This window comes from Ornithodoros turicata, unplaced genomic scaffold, assembly GCF_037126465.1.
Source record: "Ornithodoros turicata isolate Travis unplaced genomic scaffold, ASM3712646v1 Chromosome32, whole genome shotgun sequence".
NCBI lineage: Eukaryota > Metazoa > Arthropoda > Arachnida > Ixodida > Argasidae > Ornithodoros > Ornithodoros turicata.
Window position 1 is genome coordinate 250,945 of NW_026999357.1, and position 25,876 is coordinate 276,820.

At 45.3% G+C, this 25,876-nt stretch overlaps 1 protein-coding gene across 2 annotated transcripts in view; it reads right to left on the reverse strand.

The window, feature by feature from the left end:
* Positions 1-25,876, reverse strand: part of LOC135373811 (uncharacterized) — a 120,195-nt gene that overhangs the window by 32,728 nt on the left and 61,591 nt on the right. Inside the window, exons 5-8 of one of the 2 annotated variants that reach the window (XM_064606877.1) lie at positions 21,741-21,871; positions 21,094-21,220; positions 17,641-17,793; positions 5,667-5,816 (exon numbers count right to left, since the gene is read on the reverse strand). In XM_064606877.1, coding sequence (XP_064462947.1) covers positions 5,667-5,816; positions 17,641-17,793; positions 21,094-21,220; positions 21,741-21,871 — 561 coding nt within the window. The remainder of the gene's footprint in view (positions 1-5,666; positions 5,817-17,640; positions 17,794-21,093; positions 21,221-21,740; positions 21,872-25,876) is intronic. The other variant, XM_064606878.1, reaches the window with a different exon arrangement.

Sequence of the window (25,876 nt, forward strand, 5' to 3'; positions counted from 1 at the left end):
AGGCTTTAGGCAAAATGAGGCAAAGTGTGACTATGTACAAATCTTCGAGAATGTTTATGTATCATTCACACAAAGAGAGGGTAGGTGTTACATCTCTTTCCCGTTTTGATATTTATTTATTTATGAATATAACTCAAAGACCCTTGCAGGCATTACATGAGGGGGGACATCAACATGTGTCACTTAGCAAATACGGAAGTTACAAGGAACATACATGTTTGGAAGACAGACTCTGTTTTTCGTTCGTTCATCAGTGTTGCTCAAGAAATTGTTCACTGTAGCAATGGTACACAATGTCACGAAAGGAGTGTCCATCTATCGTTCCGCAAGACTCATTAAAAAGGACTAGTGTTGTGTTTCAACACAACATATTGAACTCATGAATTATGCATCATCCTGAGAGCCATAAATCATCCTAAATACAGATGCTGAATTATTTTAAATGCGATAGACGAGCTGTGCGAAGAGGTACCTCCAGTTAGGATCTTGGGTACTTGAAGCCTGTGGCATTTTTTGTGGGAAAGGCTTGCCAGACCCTCTTCATTGCACAGGCTGGGATGACCATGCTCTTGTTTTTCCCAAGCTTGTGCCATACTCACCTTGCAAGCTGGCGATATGCAGTGTATCTGCATCGTCTACACAGATGTACATAAAATATAGTTTAGGCAAATAGGTAACCGGTTACAGTACAGTGTGTGTGTAGTGTCATTTCTACATGTACCTCAGAGCAACTGCAGTTTACCTGGCAACACCCTGTACATTACTACACATGCTGTGTTCTTTTAGAAACCAACGTTGTTTTACTTTTCACTGAATCGACAATCAAGAAGACTCAATATCGCTAAAAACCTACGCTAAAACCTTATGCACAGGGCAATACATAAAAACGTGACTCAGGACACAGCACACTGACAATTACAAAATTGCCTATATTGGTTTTCTCCAGTTCAGAGTTGTAACAGTCTTTTTATGTGCTGCGCCCTGTACTGGAGTTTTTAACGACTTTAATGCAGGACCAAACCACTTTTGGGCGCCCGAATTTTAACATCGTTCGACAAGGACACATGTGACTTGCTTGTGAATATAGTCGCTCATAGGTTCGCGCTGCCCACGGAGTTCAATAAGCGACCTTCAGGACAGTCATATTGAATCATAGAAGTTGGAAATCTTCGTGGGTTGTAATGCACTGATACTGCAGTCATTCGGCAGTGTTTTCGAACTCCTTGCAGCACAAGCATTCGATCTCCTTCGGCATTATGACAGACCAGCCACACCGGCACCATGAACAGCAAGTGCGCATTAAATATCAGAACACGAAATTTCAGAGAACGTTTGCATGTTCGATAACAGTGTGCGTTAAAAAGCTCATCGCTTACCTGTCTGTCGAAGACAGGCGACTCATGCTGTTTGCTTCATTTGTGACCGATGTTCGTAGAGCTCTAACTTCGTCTCGCATTCGCGGCATCGGCGACGTTTCGAAAGCCTGCCGAGCTGTTCAGCACGCAGAATTTTCTTCTCGATCGCAGAAAGGTCAGAATGAAGTTCCGGACGACGCCCTGAATGCTAGTAGAGCTAGCACGATTCTTAATAATTTCGAGATTCCATTAGTTCAGAGAGTAACCGCAAGGGGGACAGGTGCGTGGCTTTATTCGAGAGGAAAAGAGCGTCATTATTCGGTTATCTGCCTGGCTCCCGGATGAGACGGAGGTGTCTCGTTGAGCTCGTCATATTTAGACATTGATGGCGTTAGGCTATTTTGTTCTTTCCTGTATTCGTAAGTCTCATTTAGTAAGACTTTGGGATTGAAATGTTTAATTCCTACAATCAGCTTTCATGCGTGGTGTTTTTCTGCAATGATTTTTCTGTTTCCTATGCAATCAATATACTAGTAGAATAAAGAAAATAATCTTGGGACAGTGATTAATAAACAGCAGGTCCCCTGTTTACAGCGTACGCGTCCTTGAACCACGCAGCTGCATGCCTGGGTGATGACGTCATGAAGCGGCTCTATTGTTTCAGGTGGACCTTGTCCAGGGTAGTTGGGTGGGCGCTAGCGAAAAACAAACAGACAATAGGATGACGTCACGACCAATGAGCAAGACCTGCGGAGGGCGCAAGTATTCACTTCTCTCTTGGACACTGGCAGGTGGACTTGGGCTGGACTTGGGCACTGGACGCGTGAATTCTGTCCCCTGCAATTGGGTGGGCCGTTAGTGGAGAAGCGTAGCTTCGGTGGGATTCCGTTTACCTCTGACGGAGTACGGATGTCTGGTTCGTCACTGGTGAATGGTGTTTGACGATTCAGGTGGATTTTGTGCCGAGCGGATTTACAGTGAGGGAATACAGTGTACGTGTCCGATGATGGTGAGTGTCCTTTTGAATCTGTTGAAGTGTTTGTCTGTGTTTGCTTTCCTCTGTTGCCCAGCTGTCGTGCGATTTGTCCTCGTGGAACAGCGCGCGTTGACCAATGGCCTGACATGACCCGACCTGCATGCTTTCCTTTGTTGATGCTCTGCTTTTTTTTTTTTTTTTGGACGAGAAAGATTCATGTTGATCATTCTTGTCTTCACGATGACGCTAGTGCTGCCCTGAATGGGAATAGTGCTAGAACGATTCTTAAAAATTTTGCGATTAAGTTAGTTCAGAAAGTAACCGCAAGAGGGACAGATGCGTGACTTTATAGAGGAGAAAAAAAAACATTACGATTCAGTTCTGCGCAAGGCTGTCGGATTGAATGGACGTATCGTTCTGCGCTCCTGTGACCGATTTGTTGTGTAACTAATTCGTTCGCCAACTTTGTCCCCTCTTTGTTTGCGGCTTTCATGCCCGTGCATGTCGGGCGCTGGTTGCTGTTGTCCAAGCATCCCCGCCTTTTCTATCTTCTTCTACATCGGGAACGAGAGTAGCGCTGGCGTGATTCTTAATAATTTTGTCATGAAATTAGTTGAGAAAGTAACCGCTAGGGGGGTGCAGATGAGTGACCTTATAGAGGAGAAAAAAGCATTACGAGTCAGATCTGTGCCTGGCTGTCGGACGGAGCAGTCCTTCCAGCAAGAGAGATCGTCCTTCTGCGCTGCCTGTTGTGGTGGGCTCATTTGTTGTATAACTAATTCCTTTTGTTGTTAGCCTATTGTTGGTTAGCATATTTACTCTTACTTTCACAGCCTCTGTATTACGAGTGTTTCTCCTCGCATGTCCTGAGCTGCCCTAACCCGCACAGACGTCATAGGATGTCCAGAACAGGTGATCACAGCTGTGATGCAACCTGCCTCTGTGCTCTGTCGCCCAGCAATGGTCAGCGGTCGTTCGGGACCGCTTTCTTCACGATGGCGTCATTTATCTTCAACTGAACTCCTTCTTTCCACTCTACTCCCATCTTTTTATTTTATTTTCTAGCCATTTTTTATTTTTTATTAGCTCAAGTAGCCGGCAACTCACACTGTGGTCTGGACACGTCTTAGTTGCTCCCCAATTAGTGTAATGACTAACTGAATGATCCTAATTACTGTGGGTGTCCCAATTAACTCTAATTGCTAATGAAATCGTGTTTAGACCAAGTTGTGAGCTTCCAGATACTTGAGTTGATCATATACTACTATCGCGATGAGTACGTTCATGATACGGACTGTTTTCGACTGAGTGGAGCATGTATAGGAACACTTTGATGCCAGTGAGTGCCTTAATTTGCTCCTACCTCAACCGCATTTCCTTTATACTTGCTCTGCTGGCTAGTGTTTTCCTTTGTTGACACATCTAGGAGCCTTGTGAGTCGCCCTTTCCTCGCCTTTTTCGTCGTGCGACAGTACCTGTCATTGTTGACCTGACCAGTTACCATGAAGACAATTTTAGCTGCTATGCCCTTGGCCCGGGGAGAGCCGCACCAAGATGATGACAAAGTTGCTGTTGTTGTATTTTTTGCAATTAAATTAGTTCACAAAGTAACCACTAGGCGGTCAGATGTGTAACTTTCTATTGGGAAAAGAAGCGTCAAGATTCAGTTCTGTGTCTGTCCATCAAAGGGTGCAGACATGTAACACAGCGCTCTTAGTAACCATTACTTTCATGGGCAATGGGTTAAATGGATGGGGGAATATGTTTAATTTGATGGATTGGCTGGTGTGCTTATACAAATAGAATTAACCCCACTTTTTCGATCTTTTTTCAAGTTTATTCGCAACATTTGCGTAACTTTCGCCCCGCGTAGCCTTCCCATTAGTGACAGACATTGATATTATCATGCACGTCTTCATGCATGAATGGCACTGGCATTTTCTTGTCCTCCACAAATATTGTCATCGTATCATCATAACGAGACTGCTGCCACACCCTGGTTAATGGGCACAAGAGTAGCATTGACGTAGTGGCAGAGGTCTTAATAATGTGGCAATAAATTTAGTTCAGAAAGTAACTTATAGGGACGTAGATATAAGACTTTCTACAGAAAAAAAGAGCATCACAATCCAGTTCCCTGCCTTGCTCTTCGATTGGCTGCACTCCTCTTGTGTGTGCGCTGTGGGTGGTTTGTTGTTTGTTATTGTTAGCCATTGACAGTATCTATTATCCATGTTAGTATATGTTGTTCTTTCTTACATAAAAAAGCGTTACTTCTTACATAAACATAAAAGTTTGCGTTTCTCTCTCCAGTATAAGTGGTGTTCCCCTTGCTTGTCGAGAGCCATATTCTTGTTCTCACCTGCCCAGACCTGCAGTGATGATGTCACGCCACGGTCATCTTGCCCATCACTGGTAGTCACTAGTGTGACTTCCTGCAACCGTCATGGCCAGAAGAGTGGCTGCTTTCTTCAGGATGATGTCATTGATTTTAAAGTAAGTTATTTCTGTCCATTCTTTTCGTATTAGTTTGCTTCTTTTATGACCACTACTTGCCGGCACATCATGATGGGGTCTGGATACGTGTACTGATTCACTGGGTGGACCTAATCACCATATTGGCTCACTCGATGACCCCAATTACGCTGGGGGCCCTAAGTACTTTCTAATTACAAACCGTGTCCAGACTATTCGTATTTAGCCTCAAGTGGTCGTCAGTATGTACCACTCCTCTGTACGTGCACAAAGTAAAGCCCGGACTATGGGTCTTAAGACAGCCTCTACTTTAGATATTTGGGCCAACCTAGACAGGCTTAAAGTGAAGTCGGGACTATTGATCCCAAGACGACATGTACCTGACATGTTAGGGTCCACTAGACATGTGTAAAGTAGAACCTGAACTGTAGATCCCAAGGCGACTTGTAGGTACTTCATATATTGGGGCGCACCTAGACATGTGTGAAGTAATCTCAAGACGACATGTACCTGACATATTATGAATATGCTGGCCACACTGTAGCTGTAACGTGATAAATAGACAAGTTCCTATATAGCATCAACTGAATCTGATTTTTTTTTTGTTCCACTTGATTGCTGCCGCGTGCTTCTCGCTGTGTGGCCCTAATGTTCTGATACTTAATTATTGTTGCGGTCTAAAGTGACCCCAGACTTGCGAAGAATATTTGCGAAATTCCGTCACACGATGCTTCCGAAGGGCGATCATAAAACAGAACATTCCTGTAGCTGTTAAATTTGTAGTTTTACACACGGCACCCACCGCCACACGGTGGAGAGGCATAGTTCTATTATGCAGTCCCTACAACGAAGACACCCACCTTTCTCTTCATAGACTCTGGCGTATCATATCCGGCGAAAAAATGACCTAGCTGGGACATATAGCTTATATTCCCTAGCCGGTAGACGTCCATTCCGTCCGGTGACTTCATAAAAGGAGCATCGCGAGCACCGTTGTCCGGACTGCATCTCTGGTTTGAAAACAGAAGAGGAATGTCACACTTAGAACACCTTTTTTGAAGCCCATTTGTTTGCTTTGGTGTTTGATAGCACAAGAGAATTCATACCAGGACGGCTCATACATACAAAACCGATATGTAGACGATTCATACCAGGAAATCTCATTGCATGGAAGAGCAAACCAGAAAAACTGGTGTGGGGTGCGACTTATATCGAAAGAGATCCACAGAAATGACATTTTTCTGAACTGCATGGAATGATTTTTAAATTTCACTGCGGATGTTGTAGAGTATGTACAGTAGACATACATATTATTTTAAATTTTATTTGTTTGTATGTGGGCAATTACTTCATCATACTGTTGGCCCTAGAGGCTCGAAGCTGAAGGATCAGGAACGACAGAAACGGAGTTGTAGTCGAATACAGAATAGATACACGTGAGACAACAATATATGCATATACACGTACATACGCATTTATGTAGAATAACGCCTCTGTCAATAAAACTCCCCATTCGGCAATTATTCGGCAGAAATTAAAAGTTGAAGGAAAAACGGTCACCGTTTCCAACGTTTCAACAGTGGCGCTGTCGAAATGTCGACCCTTTTTCATTTAACTTTTAATTTCTTCCCATTTAATGAACTACTGTTAATACTGGTTAATATATCAGACGGCTGCGAAGTTGAATAAAAGTATAATGATAAGACTTGGACGACAGATTACAGGAAAGTTAACAAAAACTAGTTTATTGAGTGGGTCATCCAAAACAAAGATTATGATACAGGGTGTCCCACCGAAAAAGGGCCAGGGGCTAAAGAAAAAAACGGAGTGCTCTACACAAATGGAACCAACTGTACGTGCTTGGCAGTTGTGTGGTCTATCCAAAAATATTTTTTTCATCGCCCCTTGTCAATTAATTAGCGGCAATTAATTTTCTAACTTTTTAATTACCGGTTTTAGCTCTCAGATGTCAATGAGGAAGTTGTAGTACGTGTCGAAAAATACACAACTGAAGTGGCTCGAGGTCGCTAGGGCTTGTGGTTTCGTTTTTTCCCGGGTTTAAAAGTTGGTTTCAGATGCCGGGCGGACCGCAGATCGCTGCCCACAATCCGGCACCCGCGCGCGACGATTCCAGCGCCCTCCGGCGTACATTGACCTTCAGATTAGCGCTTGGAGACCATCCTTGGGCCGCGTCACACAAGAGGAAGATATTTCACCTGTTTCACGGCACACCTAGCAGAGTGCACTGCAATCGTCGCGCGTGGGCGCCGAATTATGGGGAGCGCTCTGTGGTGCGCGCGGCTTCTGATACCAATTTTTAAACCCGGGAAAAAACGAAACCACAAGCCACAGCAACGTCGAACCACTTCAGTTGCGTCTTTTTCGAGACGTACTACAACTTCCTCATTGACATCTGAGAGCTAAAACCGATAATTAAAAAGTTAGAAAATTAATTACCGCTAATTAATTGACAAGGGGCGATGAAAAAAATATTTTTGGATAGACCGCAAAACTGCCAAGCACGTACGTTCCATTTGTGTAGAGCGCTCCGTTTTTTCTTTAGCCCCTGGCCCTTTTTCGGTGGGACACCCTGTATGCTATGAAACGTTAAAAAGAACGGTCGACGTTTCCACAGTAGCACTGTCTTCGTCAATGTATCTGCCGGGAGCACAACGCACGAAGTGAATGCAAAACAGCAACAACCTGTTGCGCCTTTATTTCACTACTTTTATACGCACACAATGGGCGAGGAACGCGAACAGACAGCACTCACGTGAAGGCGCTCAAGGTTACAGATTAGATATGCTACGCGCTGGGCTGTTATCAGCATACCGATACATCTGCCGTTTGTTTATGTTTAACCGTTACACACTAATTTAATATTAACTCATACATTAATCAAGTTTGAAACAGCATTATGTGTACACGAGCCTGTCCGGTGGACGTCTTGTCCTGAAGCCTTCCAATTGTCAGATGCAGGTAGACACTTCTTGGAAGGTGAGGTCGATGCGGTTGCAGGTTCCGAAGAGTCTTCAATCACTGGTGCCCGTTTTCTGGGTGGCGGGTGGCGTCCATGTCTGGCGGTGTAGCAACGTACCGTTCTGATGTGGGCAGAAAATGTCAATTCCTTCGTAGCGGTCTGTTGTCTTCAGTGACTCGGAGAACAAGGAGCATTCAGAACAGGGACAAGAAGACACACAAACAGAGGCTCTGTTTGTGTGTCTTCTTGTGTTTTTGTCCCTGTTTTGAATGCTCCTTGTTCTCCGAGTCATGTACCAACAAGCCCATCAAGCTACTCTAGTCTTCAGTGACCACCTTGTACGATCTCGGCGCTACGACATCTTGTACCGTTGCCTTTAGGGTCCAGGCGCCGTCCTGGAGTACACGATCATGTTGGCCAGGCAACAGCGGTTTAAGTAGAGTCCCTCTTGATGAATCTTGTTGATGCTTTCCGAGTTGTACTTGCGTGGTGCTCCTAAAGTCTGGAAGTCGTGTGTGCAGTCGTCGACCCATCAGCAGCTCTGCTGGGGAGTTGCCATCTTCTTGAGGAGCGGTTCAGTAGTTTAGAAGTTCAAAAGTTGTCATTCGAATAAGCACATTTTTTTTATATTCTTTTCACAATCTGTGCCCCTTTCTCAGCAAGTCCGTTGGACATTGGGAGACAAGGGCTTGAAGTCACATGACTAAAGTCGAACAGCGAGGCGAAGTCTCTGAATTCCTTTGACACAAATTAAGGTGCGTTACCGGAGCACACTTCCATGGGGATACCATGTCTTGCGAACACGCTCTCTTGCGTGGTAACAACGGTACGCGCACTGGTGTCCCGGAGCTGTTCAACCTGAGCATATTGGAACAAGTCTACTCCTAAGTGCTACCATGGCTGATTGGGAGTTCGTCCCATTATTTGGGGGTCTTCTTGCTCACGGTACGCATACCGCTTGCATGCGCTGCATTTTGATACCATTTCTCTGATGTCCGTGTTCATTCCAGGCCAGAACATGAGCAAGCGAGCTTTAGCCATGCACTTAGCGACTCCTAAATGTCCCCCATAAAGGCGAGTCAAGATCTCTCTGCGGAGCGTTTTAGGGATCACCACCTTGCAACCTTTATACATGACACCCCTTACACTGGAAAGTTCCGATTGGAATGCATTGTACTCTCCCTAACTCTTCAATGTTTTCAACGCTGCTATTACATCCCGCAGACACACATCCTTCTCAATCTCCTCTCTAAGGCGTTTTAGAGTCGTTTCCCTCACCATCGTTGAAAGCCTGAATACTGCATGCACTTCGACGTCGACATCCACGCCCCGAGCGGTTTCTGTCACTAGCGGACAGTTTGTCGGCCAGCTGCAGGTGCTTGCCTGGAACATATTGCAGCTCGTAATCATACATTATCATACGTATAAAGAAATGCTGCAACCTTGGTGGCATATCCCCGAGGGTTTCCTTGGAAATCGCAATGAGAGGTTTATGGTCAGTTTCCACAGATACTTTTCGGTCGTATATAAAGTCATGGAAGTTTTCACAACCGAACACATTGCCAAGAGCTTCCTCCTCGATTTGCGAGTACCTGCTTTCAACTTGTGAGGATCCTCGAGGCATATGCCACAAGTCAGTCGCTGTCATGAAGTTGAAGCAAGGCAGCACAAAGTCCGAACTGGGAGGCGTCAGTGGAGACCTTAGTTTCCAGCTTCGGGTCAAAGAAGGGCAGAACCGGTGATGACGCTATAGGGTGGTTCTAAGGCTCTGCCACTGCTGTTCGTGCTCCCTTGTCCACTCGAAACGACATCCTTGTTTGAGGTTATCTCTCATGGCGACGGTTCTCTGTGAAAGGTAGGGAATATATTTTCCGAAGTAGTTGGCCAGTCCAAGCATTCGGTGCACAGCCTCCTTATTTGTGGGTGCTGGCATCTGTAACACACTTCGTAAAAGTTCCGGGTCTGGCTGTATTCCTTCCTGCGTTATCCTGTCCCCCAGGAACACTATCTCTTTCACACAAACCACACACTTATCGGGGTTCAAAGTTAACCCTCCACGCCAACATGCTTCAAGTGCCCCACGCAGACGTTCGTCGTGTTCTTTACGCGTCGTACCCCACACTAGCACGTCATCAATGTACACTCTGACAACGTCTAAGCCGTCAAAAACTTGGGTCATCGTTTTCTGAAAAACTTTTGGTGCTGATGAAATGCCGAAAGGCAGCCTTTTGTACCGATAACGACCAAAAGGCACCGAAAACTAACTGATACGGGAAGTTTCTTCGTCCAATGCTAATTTGTGAAACCCCGCATTGACGTCTTAACTTCGAAAAATAAGTGACACAGCCAGCTCTCCTTCTATCTCCTCTCTTTTAGGCATAGAGTAGTGTTCACGTTTCAGATTTTGGTTGATGTGACTAGGGTCCATGCATACTCCAATCTTGTCACTCTTTTTTCTCACGACTACTAAGAGGCGCTGCCAGTCAGATGGTACTTCCATCCTAGCTACGATGCCCTCTGCCTCTATCCTGTCCAGTTCCTCCTTGAGCGGCATTTTGAGCAACTCCGATACCCGGACTGCGGAATGCTGACTGGATGACAGGAACTGTCCCTTCCTTCAACACCATCTTGTACACTCTCTTGGTGCATCCCAAGCCCTGGAACAGTTCTGGAAACTCCGCCGCTACATGACACTTTGAGAGATGAGCACTTGCCACATCGTCTACGCAGTTGACCAGTCCGTACAGTCTGCACGCCTTGCGGCCCAAAATTGCTCGACGAGCACTTTTATTCAAAAAGTATTCCAAATTTGCTGTCACAAACTTGATCTTCGTGCGCAGCTGTGCGGTTCTGATTTCGGAGATAACGCCGCCGCTGCAGCTCCGTAGAACTGCTGACGTCGGTTTGGTACCCGGGGCTTATCTTCTTTAATGCAGACAGCGGAAGCAGGTTTGCTTGTGATTCCGTGTCAACTTTTAGTTGCCCATCCTTACCCGAGATAGCTCCCGTTATCAGCCAGTTGGCGCGATTTTCGCTGCCATTGCAGACTTCCAGCACATTAAGGCCATCGTTGTCTGTTTCATAATCTGTGAGATACAGTCAGTCATTTACCATCTGCCTTAGTTTGCAACATACAGCAAAATTATTCCTCTTTTTGCACTTACGACACTCTTTCCCATACGCGGTGCACTTCGTCGGTTCATGATTACTGCTACATTTTTTGCATCTGCTGTCACCGTATTTTCGTCGTTTCTCTTTCATCACAGGGTCCACCGACTTGTCAGTTTGACCCCGGGACTTCTTGTGCTCTTCAGTAAATTCGGCAGCTTTGCATATTTGGACCGTATTTGCTAGGGTTAGGTTCTCTTCACGCAAAGGCCTCTCGCGCAGACTTCTGCCCAGCACCCCGTACACGATTTGGCCCCGGATTAAAGACTCTGACAGTGTAGCGAAGTTACATGATTGAGTTTTCAGTTGGATGTCTCGGTAGAAGGATTCACCTTGCATGCGACACCTTAAGACATAGCGTTCATAGGTTTTGTTACACTTGGGACTTGGGAGTGCAGTAATCCTCGAAACTTTGAAGCACTGTTGTGTAGCTCTATCGTTCTGCCGAAGTTAGCGTGAACGTGTTAAATACTTCCACCGCTTCCGGTCCGGCCACATGCAGCAGCGTTGCTATCTTCTTCGAGTCCGACCGTGGCTTCCCTTCAACCTCTTTTACCTCGAGGTAGAATTCCAACCGTTGTTGAAATTTTCGCCAGTTTTCCGCTACGTTTCCAGAGAGTGCTAGCGCATCCGGCTGAAGAATCCCGTTCATGGTAGCTGCTCCGGTGTGGAATCCGCAACTCTTGACACAATGTATCCGTCGGGAACACAACGCACGAAGTGCCAGCAAAACAGCAACAACCTGTTGGGGGGGGGGAGGGGGTGATGTAGGGGGAAGGTGCCGGGTGCACTCAGGGGAGGGAGAAGAGGGGAGGGTGAAAGAGGGAGGGAGGGAGAGGTGTTCTAACGAAAACGTGCGAGCATCCCTCAGTAGTCCTCACTGGGATGTTCCCTGTACCACAGCAACAGCGAGGATTATTGGCGAAGTTACCCCATCTATGAACCTGTTGCGACTTTATGTCACTGCTTTTATACACACACAATAGGGGAGGAGGGCGAACAGGCAGGACTAAGTTGAAGTCGCTCAAGGTTACAGATTACATATGCTATGCGCTGGGCTGTTATCAGCATACCGATACAGTCAGGACAAAGGGGATACAGTTGTTGTACATTGCTTAAATAGGTTCGGTAAGTGCCGTCACAACCGGTACATGTATCAAATTCTGGAACATTCCACAAGACAATACAAAGTAAAAAGCAACGCCAAAGTCCTATTAACTGTGATTGCACTAAGGGAAGGTAAAACGGGTAGGAACACTTTATTAGAATAAACATGAACAAGGCTCTCCTGCAGAGCCTGCACTTCGTCAGGTTAAAGAGTAGCCATGCAACAGGACGTATATATACCAGTTGAAAAGGAGGGAGAAAGAGAAATAGAAGAGCAAAACACAATCGAAGGCACTTATATAGCCGTGGGAGTCGAAAAGAAAAATAAGTAAAAAGCGAAGCAGACCAGAGACCAAAAACTACAACCCAGGGCAAATTTCACTGCGCGGACAGCCGAAAAACGCAAAGCGATCCCTCCGATGCTCCCTGTACTCCTGTACTCAGGAGTCTGTACTCCTGTACTCAGGAGCTTCGGGGAAGGCTCAAGGTCGCTCTGCGGTCCCCGGCCGGCCGCGCTGCCAGTCCCCCCACACCCAGGCCTGCAAACACATCCACCCCCAACATCCACACTTCCTGGATAACGGAAGGGCGACCCATTTGAGGCATAATTAAAAGTTGAACAACTGTAACGGGCCAGCGTATACAGGGTGTCCCAGAAAACGTGTCATTGAATTATAATAAAAAAACTACGGCACCTAGAATCACGCGGTCAACAGCATTTGTTCTTATTAGGTTTTTGCCACCTCCTAACGTGAATGTCATGTACTCCAAGTTTAATTATGTAAATATTTGCGAACTGAACTCGGAAATTTGCCAAGTAACGGTCACTTTTTTACCCCACCAATATGAAGAGTGTGCCGAATTCACTCAAATTCATGATAATTGACAGTGATATTCACGAGCTATCCCATCGGAAAAAATAGCCGAATATCATGCTTTTCGGGGCACCGGACCATAACGCGCGATGACTTCTTTAGCGCAATCGCTCTCAGTGCGACGAAAGGATGTTCAGAAGCCAGACCACAGAGTGATAGTAGAAAAAGTAACTGTTCCTAAAATTGGGAGAGGGAAAGCATTATCAGTCGGACGTGATAAGCCGTGCCTGTTTTATCTCTTTCTGCGATGTCGGGGAGGGCTGGGTTTCCAACCTCCTTTCGTCGGACTGACAAAGATTGCACTGAAAAATTCATGGTGCGCTATTCTGTGCGACCTCCGTAGAGCATGATGTTCGGCTATTTTTTCCGATGGGATAGCTGCTGAATATCCCTGTCAATTATCATTAGTTTGACTAAATTAGACATCCTCTTCACATTGGAGGGGTAAAAAAGTGACCTTTACTAGGCAAATTTCCGACTTAAGCTCACAAAAATTTACATAATTAAACTTACGTTACACGACATTCACATGAGGAGGTGGCAAAAACCCAGTAAGAACAAATGCCATTGCCAGCATGACAACTAGGTGGTGTAGTTTTTTTTAATTATAATTCAATGACACGTTTTCTAGGACACCCTGTATGTTTAACCCATGTGGCTGAAGGGAGCAAAATTTAGAGATAATGTAGGATTAGCGATTTTTTCGTTTTATATCATTTGTATATCCGGATTCAAGGAGTACAATTGATAGATTAGTATTAAAATCATGTCCCGAAGCATTAAAGTGTATAGAGACACGGGTGGGGCGATTATTGACTATGTCGGATTTGTGGCCATAAAACCTTTCTCGCATGGAGTTTGATGTTTCACCAATATATTGGATGTTGCATCAAATAGCATAAATTAAATGAATTGAATTGTAAAGAGTATCGGATCTTGAATGTACAGGAATTAGCGTTACTAGAGATAGATGTACATGGGTTTATGAAACGACATGTTTGACAGCCAGTTTTATTGTAAGGAGTGCAACCGGGTTGCTGCCGCATTAGGCGCGAGGAGGTGAGGATGTAGCGAATACTGCGAGACCTGCGGAAAGTTACAACTGTTTTTCATCACTGTGTGGTATGTTCAGATGACGTTCGCAAATAGATCTAGCGTTGTGCGAGGTTTTGTTTTATACGGTAACGAAAGCGATATCATCGCGCTGTTTAATAGGCTGATGAGAGAGCAATGTATCTCTCTGCAAAAACAAACAAACAAAAAAACTACATTTTAGTAGAGGGGCTCTATCAGTTTGGGCGGATAATTGCGTTTCTGAAAAGCAATTGACATTTCTCTAGCACGTCAATGAAAATCGTTATCATTTGAGCATACACGCTTAAGGCGTGTAAATTGGCCGTATGGTATATTCCTTTTATGGAAGTTTGGGTGGTGGCTCTGAAAGTGTAGGTACTGACGCTTATCGGTTGGCTTCTTGTAGAGGTTGGTAATAGGTTTGCCAGATTGTATAGATATATTAACGTCGGGGAAATTTACTGAGGTGTTAGAATGGTTACAAGTGAATTTGGTTATATCGTGAATGGAGTTAAAATGTTCAAAGAACGAGAGCAGTGATTCTTCGCCGCTAGACCAAATAACAAAAATGGCATCGATGTATCTAACGTGATCCCATAACTGCACCTTGCACTTGGACAAAATGGTTGTCATTAAAAGTAAAGTTATCATACTGGAAAATGAGTTGAAGATGAATAATGGCGGAACTTTGAAGGATCTCAGAAGTGAAGGAAGAGAGGTAAGATTCGACGGCGCTAGGACCTTCGTCATGGGGTACATTGGTCTATAGTGATGGAACGTCCATGGTAAGGAGAGTCGTGTTACTCCTAAAGTCCATAAATTGGTCATTTAATGAGTTAATTTTGAGTAGGAAATCATTGGTGTCCTTGACGTATGATGGAAGAAGCAACGGAATGTGTTTTATGCAGTGGTCAACAAGAAGGGATATGTTTTCAGTCTGTGTTGTGTCTGAAATTATTGGCCAGCAAAAAAAATTATTGCAGCAAATTACAGCAGCAAATTAATGGCGAAAAAAACAGGTTTTCTTTCCCTTTGTGTACGTTGATGAGGAGGTAGAAGGAACCAGGTGTGGAGTTCTTCGGTTTGATGAAGTCTGCAATGTTGCGTGGAATCAGGTTTCTGTCGAGGAGCTCGGTAATACCTTTGTTGATAATTTTACAGAACGGTGAAGTGTGATGGGACGGACTGAGAGCTCCTTGTTAGCCCCGTTAACGAAAAGTACTCACACTTTGCGCCGTTTGGGTGCATGTTATTTCCTCGGTGTGGACAGGTATTATGATGGTACTACACCTTGTTTCAAACGACACTGAGTTCGGTATGCAGTACGTTGAAGAACTTCAGCGTCCCACTCGTAACCGCAATCATGGAAATGTCCGCTACAAACTCGAGCAGCCGATGGCACCGCACCATCTTTCCATTCCGGCGGTGCGTTTGCTTCGTGCAATCAAAAGCTGTCCGTCTCGTCACTTGGAAGCATGTGACATTAAACGCAGGGCGAATATATGTGAATTAGGGCAACTAACCATCCAACACCGTCTCTGTATGTCGGCGAAAACCACAAGATGCGACTGCGATAGACTGCGACCATCGCGCAGAAGCTGGCGTCATGGAGCTTTCCAGTCCTGATCCTCCTGATGAACGCATACGCGGGATCCTACGGCGGATGCTCCTAGCGGGACCATCACACGTCACGATGGCGTGTCTCGGACCCGGCCGTGGTTCCGTCAAGATGCTCGCTGTGTCTCCGCGCGGCAGCTCGCCACGGCGCGGCGCAAGTTGTGCTCCATTCGCCACTCCGTTCAAATTCGCTCCCGAGAAAGCTCCCCGCATGACGAAGGTGAAATTTGGTTCTGGATTCAGAAAAATATTTTCTTCCTGATGAGCCCGAGAAAAAGAAAAGGGTCCGTCAACTACATGCGCCTTTGTGGATAAGGAGGCGCAATAGCGTGGAGAAATACTGCTACGGCAACACCGAGCGTAATGTCATGTGGTCAGTCTTAACAGCCAATACGGAAGCAGAGTGAGTATGATGGATTAAATTATCTGGCGTAGGGAGAGAGCGTGACCTCTCTGTGTCCAGCCTTCCTATATGCGGCGCAGTAATATTCTGCGTGCTGACGGACTAGATTTCTTTTCCTTCTTAAGCTGAACACGCCTATTGAGCCCACGAAAAAGAGGCGGAGCCAAGGACTTCCGCGGATTATCGGCGAATTTATTTTAGCAATTGCCGTTGCGTTACATGCCTTATCAGATGATATAATCAGTAAAATGACCACGAGGAACCCATTTCCCCAAGAAACAACAACAGCAACACCTGTATTTTAGATGACGAATGCGCTGTTTCATCGTCAGAGGCGATACTTAAAGAAAACTCTAGGATGACTTGATAAATTTCGGCCTTCAATTCAAGAAATAAAATTTGCATAAATATTGAAATAAAATGAAAATAGTGAAATATTCGGCAAATATTCCTGGAAGAAAAAATCTGTCGACTGCATGCCCCTCCGTTGCTTACGCTGTTTGCTATGAATTTCTTTCCTGGTTAGAGGACCGCCCTGTTTTCAATTTAATTCCGTTTCTGTATTATTTACATGACAGGACGACAAAGCAAATAGTTGCCAAAAGGCGACTTGATAGGCTGTGTCGCCCAAATTTTCAGCAGCAAGCCAGCAACAAGTATGAAGAAATGCACAGGTAAATAGATGCACGATTAATTATACGAAGATTAAGGGGGAAATCGTTCTTGGTGATTCTATCACGTTGTAACAGATGCACGACACAGTGACATGATACGCATACATTATACAGTAACAAAAGATACGGTGAACGTCATTCTGGGTCATCTTTTCATGTTATTCTACTCCTTGACAGAAGGACGCTCAAAGAGTTTGTTGGCTTTCTTCTTCTTCCTTTTTTTTTTTTTTTTTTTTGCTATGCAAGCTGAAAAGGTGACTATCGTTCAGCTGTTTATTGTTTATTGAACAACCGTATGGGTTGTCCTTGCAGCAACGTCTCTACATAACGCGGGGTCACTGAAAAGGTCCGAAAAAGTGTGAAAAGGTGAAAAGGTCTGAAAGTTTGAAGTTCATTCATTCGGTTTTTACACTACTTTATATTGGCACAAATGTGTGCGGTACCTAGCTTACAGGTAAGGGACGAGGAAGTCTTTACTGACAATACATGTAACTTCCTGAGCGTGAGACTGGTCTTTCTCAAGCCTCCGAGTCAAAACTTGACGCTCTACAGTGGGGCAGACCAGGCTAACCCATACTGGCTTCCCTCATTATCACAAAGAGCTGGTTCCGAAGTGGGCCTATATGCTGTATCAGACGAACAAGTCATAGGGAAAACACGTTTCAAATAAATTAGAAGACGTCTTTACATAGCTTCTGAGAGTATACTGTAGGGGTTTGCTGGTTTCTAAATCTACTTTTTTTATCATGTGTGTACGAACCAAAAGCGTACCAATCATGCGAACTAAAGAGCTCACCTGTCTCAAGCATTAATTATTTCCTTTCTGTCTCATTTTTCATGCACTATGGTGCGGTTACACGTTCATCGTGGATACAGCTCCCTCGCCTAAGCCGCTTGCTTGGCTTCGAATACGTACACACAAATAAATTTACTCACGAAACTTGCCGGCTTGAGGGTATATCCGTCGCATTTACTATTAAACACGAGAGGATCCCCACCATCCATGTAGGTAATTCCCGGGGAGAAAGACATCATTTGTACAACACTGGAAGGCCAGGTGCTCAACTTGCGCATCCTGAACGCTGCACTCTGGAAACAGATAAATTAATGCATGCATGCTTCACCCGTCCATAAGGAAAAGGAGACCCTATCGCGTAAAATCGGCGTTAATCAACATACGTACAAGCCAAATCGGACCAATAAAAGTGGAGGATTAGAGGTGTGCAGGATAGCATGCGCATTTATGCAGTGCGCTTATTTTCCTTGAACTTTTTCCTGTAAAAAGAAGCTTAAAGAGTATGCACATATGCTTGCTTTGCAAGTGTGCTATACGGCAGACATTCTTTACAAGAGGGTGACCAATAATGAATAATTACCTAAATGTCAATAAGTCTTGTCTTTTTTTGTCTTTTGTCAAATGTCTTTTTTTTTTTCGCTAAACAAACGCTTTCGCGTGGAGCCGAGGAAGCGTCGGCTCTATATGCATTTCCGTTAGGTAATGTACGTACAACCTAAGATACAAGAACGACCGGAAGGGGAAAAAGAAAGGCCAAACCATCACACAGAAAAAGGTGTGTGCGTAATTCAATGCTAAAGACAATAGATTCAGGCTATCTAGTGAGCGATCGGCACTTGTCTCAAGAAGAAAACAAGTTTCGTCATTGGCGCAGGTACAGCACTGGGGGCGCTACGGGCGCAGTTTCGCCACATGAGGTCGCTGCTATCGCATTCTTTCAGTGACGTCACTGCTCTGCTGGGGAGCATAGTGTGAGGCGCAAAACACATATCCCACATTGGACACGCTGAGATTACTAGGATCCGTCCCTGGTACTTTTATCCTTCGCTATATTCATGCGGAAACATCCGACGACCACGAGTACTATACGCGATGTACTGCTACACCCATGTGTTGCTTGCGTATTTGTAGTACACCTGTGGTTCAATCATGGATCACATTGGCGACTGAAAGAGTTCTCTCTTGGAGGTAGACCATGTTCTTTTTTTTTTTCGCGGGACATGTTGGAGAATGCAGCGTGAACGGCTTCAAGCTGTCGACTTCTGACACACGCGGTTGATTCCAAATGTGCTGTATGTTGTCTGTTACTCTTTTTTGTTGATATCAAATTTACGGTATCAGCTCTAGCTTTCACTTGTTTATTAGGAGTGTACCGTGTTGTACGACGTGTTTCCGATACGAGAGTGCAGCTTCTGCGGCGCTGTCTGCTTGCTCGTTCCCACTACACCACAATGGGCTGGAACTTACCGGAAAACTAGTCTGTGGCCTGCTGCGTAGGCAGTGTGGTAAGCCATTAACACATCTGTGACTAGGGGTGCGGATGGGCCTCGTATGCCGGAATTTTCAATAGCTAGAAGTGCAGATTTGGAGTCTGTGAAGACTGCCCATTCCCGCGGTGTAAAATCAGCGATGTGTTGCAGAAAGAAAAGGATAACAGAGAGTTCCGCAGCTGTGGAGGAGGTTGGATGTGAAAGGCTTCGTCCGTGCACTACGCCTTCGGATGGTATGACGAATGCTGAGGCGGGCTTGTGGTTTCGGGATGCGCCATCGGTATATGCTGCCGTAAACGTAGAAAACTTCTCGTCTACCCGAGCATGAAAATGGCCTCGGAGGACTTGAGGGGGGACTTGTAAGCCTTCCAAACCTTCTTTCCAGAAGGTTTGGAAGGCTTACAAAAGTCGGCGGTACCGGCAGAGACCATGGGGCTTCCGGCGATATAATGTCCTTAGCTATGAAGCCAGTGAAAGTCTGGCGTGTCGTCTGCGCTACTCGATAGAAGTCGCTTTCAGGGCGGTAGCGAATTTTCCTGAGGAGCGGGTGACGGGGAATGTGAGCACGCAAACGTAGGAAGTGCCGTTTCACGTTCACGTAGAACTTCAATCGGGAGTTCACCAGCTTCAGCCAGTACTTGCCATGTTTCAGCCATTCTTGGAACGCGAGGCAGCGACGTAGGCTTCGAGCAAACAGGGACCGAAGAAGCCGTGTAAGAATACAAAGTAGTGCATGCCTGTTTTTCGTTAACTAATAGGTCATTTGAAAAAGTTCCAGGGAGCAGCGCGCGCCCGCGCAGGGTGTGCACGGAAATACTGTCGGTGTGTGTGCCGGGAAATGCTGTAGCAAATCGGTGTCGTTTCAAAACGACAGCGATTTGCTATCGTCTCCGATCGTCGTCGTCGTCCTTCTGGTGCATGCACCGTCGCTGTCGTTTTGGACAGCATTTCCCTGCATGCTCCCTGGAGCTTTTGCAAATGGCCTATTGATGTGCGCAAAGCTGTTTGGTTATTCGCTATGAACTTGGTCTTTCTCTGAAACGTGAGTTGCATTGCGCAAATTTCGTATAATGCTTTATCACTACACGGTCTCCCCTTTGCCGTTATCGCAGAAATATTGGCAATATTGGCGCAAATTGGGCTTGCCAATATGGGCAGCCCATATTGCTCCAGTATGGAGCCTGACTGCACTCCCCATATTGGTCTAATATTGGCAGCCCATATTGGACCAACATTGGCAATCTTGGCAGCCCACATTAGGTCCAATATTGGACCAATATTGGCGTGCTGCTTGGGAATGTATGATGCAATATGAAGAAAGTAACATGAACTCAAAAATAATGGCCAACATGATTCTGAGGGCTGTTCACCTTTCTCCTTCCTTCCATGTTCGCGTCACCCTACAGTGAACGGATTAGGTGTAGAGAGGGCCGTGACCATCCGTGTGGGAACGTTACGGAAACGTCACGTGGGTCCCCAAGTAGATTAGATTTTCTGGGTTGCTCCTCGCCGTCATAACAAAATATGGGTAGCTCTGCAAATATGCACGTTTTGAGGGAAGAGTCCCGCCAAAGAGCTTCTTGAGTAAAATGCTCAGACGACGTTTGCGTCGTTCCCGTCGCGTGATTTTGTGTGAGAAAAATGTAAGAGTCAAAGGGGGATGCGTGAGAGAGAGTGGTTGATGTGTCCCTACAGAGGACGCGCCCTTGGAAGTCGATGGGGAGGTGTGTCTTAGCTTAGCTCAATTGGCAAAGCCCTGGACCGGTAATCCAGAAGGTGTGGGTTCGAGTCCTACAGCTGGCTAACCTTCAGTGACTTCCATCCTTCATTGCTAAGACATGTTTATTTAAACGACGTCAGAGAGCGAACATTCCCTCTAAGTAGTGATCGAGTGCCCCCACGCTACAGATCTCAAATTTGTCCTAATATCTTGAACAGGAGGTTCATTAATGAATGTTAATTAGCCATCTAGCAGTTACTGTCTTGCAAAGAATGTCCGCCCACTCCGGCCCAACTGCAGTTAATGCTGAATACCCTCTATATTGTTTGAATACCACGGAACCAACTAGAGACTGTAAGACCAACACGAGAATGTTAACTTACAAATGTCATCTGTACGCTTTCTTCACTTTCAGACCACTGCGATGGTGGAACAAAAGTACATTCGCTCGCGTAATCATAGCTGTTAGTCCGAGTGGTTCGGTATAGCACAGCGTCCGGCAGCATAATGCTGGAATGGCAACAAGAAATGACATTCACCGTCTTCAAATAGGCTCCATTGATATTGGAAAGGTACGCGTCTCGCTTGCCAGGATGGTTTTATAACCACATTGCAAGGGATCACGGAAAATCAAAATTCGCTCTTAATTGCTATTGCCTATTGTTTCGCCGCGGTAAAATTGGCTAATTTAATTGGCTATTCTGTTTGGCAAAGTAGTTAAAGGGGATGTTGTGTGGATGGTCAACACTGGCGGCTGGTCATTATGTTGTGACGCCTCTCACCTGGCATCACACACGCGTCGTGTACACGGATCATTAATCAGTAATCATTAAGCAGTTTTAGCACACCGGTAGCACAACAAGGTGATCGTACCAATTGGAGCCAATCGCAGTTGTGTGTGACACAGAATCTTGTCAACTGGCTTGTTTCGGTTGACGCGGTTCGACGCAAGTCACGTTATCAACGGTTTCCCGAAGCTCTCTAGTGTTTCCTACGGGAAATGAAGGAACAAAGAAAAGAGTGGGGTTACCTCATAGCGTATCTTAAAACTGTCACCTGTCGTTCATCGCGATTTTCGTTTGCTGCTCCAATGCCAAGGAAAAAAAAGCTGTTTTCTGTCTCGTGAAGGCTCCTGTACTCGTCTCGTAACTCCATCAATATCTGCGTTTGAGAACCCAGGGTACTAGGTATATTAGGTAGGTATGCGGCATGCTCCACTAGTCATTGAATTATCGGTAGTTTCAGCTTTTGGGGTTATAGGACACAGTGGCGTCGCTAGGGTACGCGTCACCCAACTCAATGCCCCAATAGGAGATATGCGAAATAGCGCCATCTGTCGAGCGCGCCGCTCCCGACCGCCATGGCTAAGGCAGATCTCTCACGAGCTGCAGCGCGGCTTGAGGGGATTCCGCTAAAGAGGAATCCACGGCCGCAATTTTTGAAGCACGACTTCTCGGTGGAGTACAGAACATTTCGGCGGAATGTACGAATGACAAACTGTTCAGAATTCTAGTCTCAGCAGCAGAAATAGTCCTGCAGTTTTGCGGTCGATTCCATTTTCAGCGGGATCTCACACGGCATTTATCATCGACGTTCGGCATTTGCATTTACTTTGTTTTCTGCAATACTTCACTTTTTAGTTTTAGCTGATATTGTGATGGTAACATTAAATGAGATACTGGTCTTATAAAAGGGAGTATCTTGATGTAGGAGCTTTTCATACCATATGCCGCACTGTGACGAGCAATCTCTTCCTTAATGTTTTGAGATTCTGTGAACCACGCCACGGTTGTAGTGCTGCTGCAATTGGTAGTTGTGATATATAATTAGACGATATAGTACTAGGTTTCAGATTTAGATGTTGGAAGGTATCTGGTTCTATCATTGCTGCTTGCTCTCCTTAAGCCACGACTTGACCCGTTTGTCGAGCATGCGACTTCATGACCAACATTTATTTGTTATTTAATAAATAAATATTTGATCAACATAAATGCCATGATTCTGAACCTGTAATAAGAGTGGTTTTATCCTACGTAGTTCAACTACAAGAAGTGATCTTCCTTAACACACATACAAACACAAATAAGATTTAAAAGGAAATATTCATAGATGATGTCCTATTCTCGCGTTCTGGCCTATTTAGTGGCTCGACTAATTTCTTTTCTTACTTTCCCTCGTGCACGAGAAACTGGTAGAAAGTGGACACACAGTAGAGAACACATGTAGAGACCGCAAATTATTGTGCACATGCTTATTTGGAGTTAGGATGTACGTCAAGAGAGCGCACTAGGTACATATGCAAAACAATATTCCAATATATCACATTTGACAATTCACCTGCGGGTTATGATATAATTCACCATAAGTTCAGTGATTTTACAAAAAGAGTCAAATCAGGATCACTCATATCACATTATGGGTCTGCCTCTCAGGTTCTGCATCGGTGGTGCATAAACGAGCGGCAAATGTCTGATTCTAAAGTGACTGCATACTCGTATTAATTCTGAATGATCGAGAATGTTAAGCTTTACTCGTTAAGCTTTAGTCTGGTCCGATAGTAGCCTCAACTACAGGATACTATTGCAGGTTTTTTCTTCATGTCATTTTCTTCCTAGTGCTCAGTTACAGCGATTCATGAATACGCACCCTTTTGTCGTTTTATTCCTCTCTTCCAGTACAGCTTCGCGCAGCAGTGCGGTGACACCTTCATCATTACTAAATAACATTGTGTTTTGTTCTTCAGAGTTTCGACATACGCAGTCCTTTTCACGACAAAAAGTTGTGGCAATCAGACGATTCTTTACTAAGCAGAACGAATGCTTGCAGTGTCGTTTACACTATGCTGCAGGCTGCTGCCTTGCTGCACAACAAACTTTTACTAACGCAGTGGTACATGAGGCGCTTACACATAGGATGACAACAGAAGCCCTTTTCAGCTGCCACTATTGAGGCAAACTTACTCAGGGGCAACGCAAACCGTGTACGCGGAACAGCGGGACCATGCTTTCCAAGCATCGCCTCGACGAAAATGGCGCGAGCGCGTTTTCGCTAACGGGCAAGAGAGGGCGCTTCATTTCGCATATCTCCTATTAACGGATCCCTTTCCCCACCAGGCGATTCACGATAAATAAACATATTACACCACACTCAAAATAAATAAATAAATAAATAATGTGCCTCGTAGAAGGCTCCTCATGTTGTTTTTGGCATCATCGTGCCGCAAAGAACGGGAGGACGCGGCAGTATTGGTGCGGCGCGTCACCCCTTCCGTCGCTTCACGCGGTGCGGACCGCACCCTCTAGTGACGCCACTGATGGGACACACAGCATTCGCACGCTTGCGACTATGTGGTCTAAGCAAAATATGAGTTTGAGTTCTGCACGTGCAGTGTGAACACGTTATTTCCTTGCGTACGTAAGACAATCGTGGGCGCTGCAATTAAAACTCTTTATTGATGCAGGCCGCCGCTTGACTGACGGCTGACGCCTGATTGCCTAACGGTGCTTGCTCAGATTAGCAACAACACTGGGGATATGCCTGCATGCTGTCATAAAACCGACGTAGATGTACATCAATGGTACATCGAGAGTGTGTAGAACTGGCACTGCCACCCAATTTGTGGAAACGTTATTTGTCTTGTTTCCAAAATAAAGAGCGTTCAAACACTGGACGCACAAAATAGAAATTCCGTCAGTGAACATTACACGTCCACAGGAACTTTTGAAAGAACCCACAATACTTAATAGCTTCAAATTCTCCAAGAGCTAGAGTCTTTCTAATGGCAACAGAACGATGCGAGTGTCTCCGCTCTTCACCGGACGCTGGAAATACGCTAGAACTGACGAAAATGAACATCGATTAATTGAGGGCGGTTGAAGAAAATGTCCAAGTAAAAATGGACCATTCTTGCTGATAATGAAGAAACCCAGCAGTGCTGCCAGGTCCGATGTCAGATCGGTCATCCCATGACGCCATGACCCCATACCTCTCCAACTATAAATTAATTTTATGGCACAATCCTCTCCACACACACACGACAACGTTATCCTGCGATAATACAGTGCAGGACTTGATTGCAATGCAATAAAGCTCCGTAGGATTTCGTAGGATTCTGAAAAAATGGTGTACTCCACTTGTTTTACTTTACTTCACTCGACGCTTAATTTACCACTGAACCATTTTACAGAACCACTCACATGAGCGTCAATGGGCCGAGTGAACGAGCTAAGAAGACGCTGATCTCAAATTTAATAATGAACAAATCCACCATGTTTGATGGGGCTGTTTCCATCCCAATTGAAAAAAAGAAAGAAAGAAAGATATGGAAACTATGCGGGAATGATGCTGAGCAAAAGGTGCACGAAACATAGCATTCAGGCGCTCAACTAACCTTCAATTCACGAATTCCAACGCCTTCCGGTCGTGGCTTTCGAAGTACACACACAGGAACGCGCCTAGATATCACTACAAAGCACAAAAAACTCAGTCACTGCAGTCGGAAGCATCAGAGCCACGACGAAGGACCACTTTCGAACGCAGCAACGCGGACCGCATCCGACGCCAGCGTGAGTGTGGAAGACTTGGCCAAGGGGATGAAACTCATGACTTCATTTGGGGTCTAAAGTGAGGCGTTGCGAGCTTTTTCCGTCGTCAAACGTCACGAAACATCTTTTTTTTTACGTCGAAGCGCTAGTTCTCAACGCTCACCAGCCCATTGGCTCTCATGTAGCGCATGGTGGGATAGTAGACTATAACCCAGGGATAAGTTGAGATTTTAGGGGTAGGTCTAAAGTAGATAGAAGTAGGTAGAAGTAGTCTACTAGACCTCTATGGGGTTAGATGTTCAGTGAATGTCTGCATGTAGATGTCTATTAGACCTCTACGGGGTTATACATTTAGTAGACATCTCAATTTGGAAGTCTACTGGGCCTCTACAGTTTTAGATGTTATTTAAACATGTACTAAAAATGGTCGACGAGACACCGCCGAGACCTTACAGGCTAAAAATCTTCCTTCGCGTCGTGTAACAGCTCATATGAGTTGTAGACCAGACTTAACGACTCTCAATTTCATGATTTTTTTTTTCTCCTGTGCAAGGGGGGATATGTCTAGTTACCCGTAAAAAATGCGGAAAGGTTGACAGGTTTGTGAGAGCTAGGAGGACCT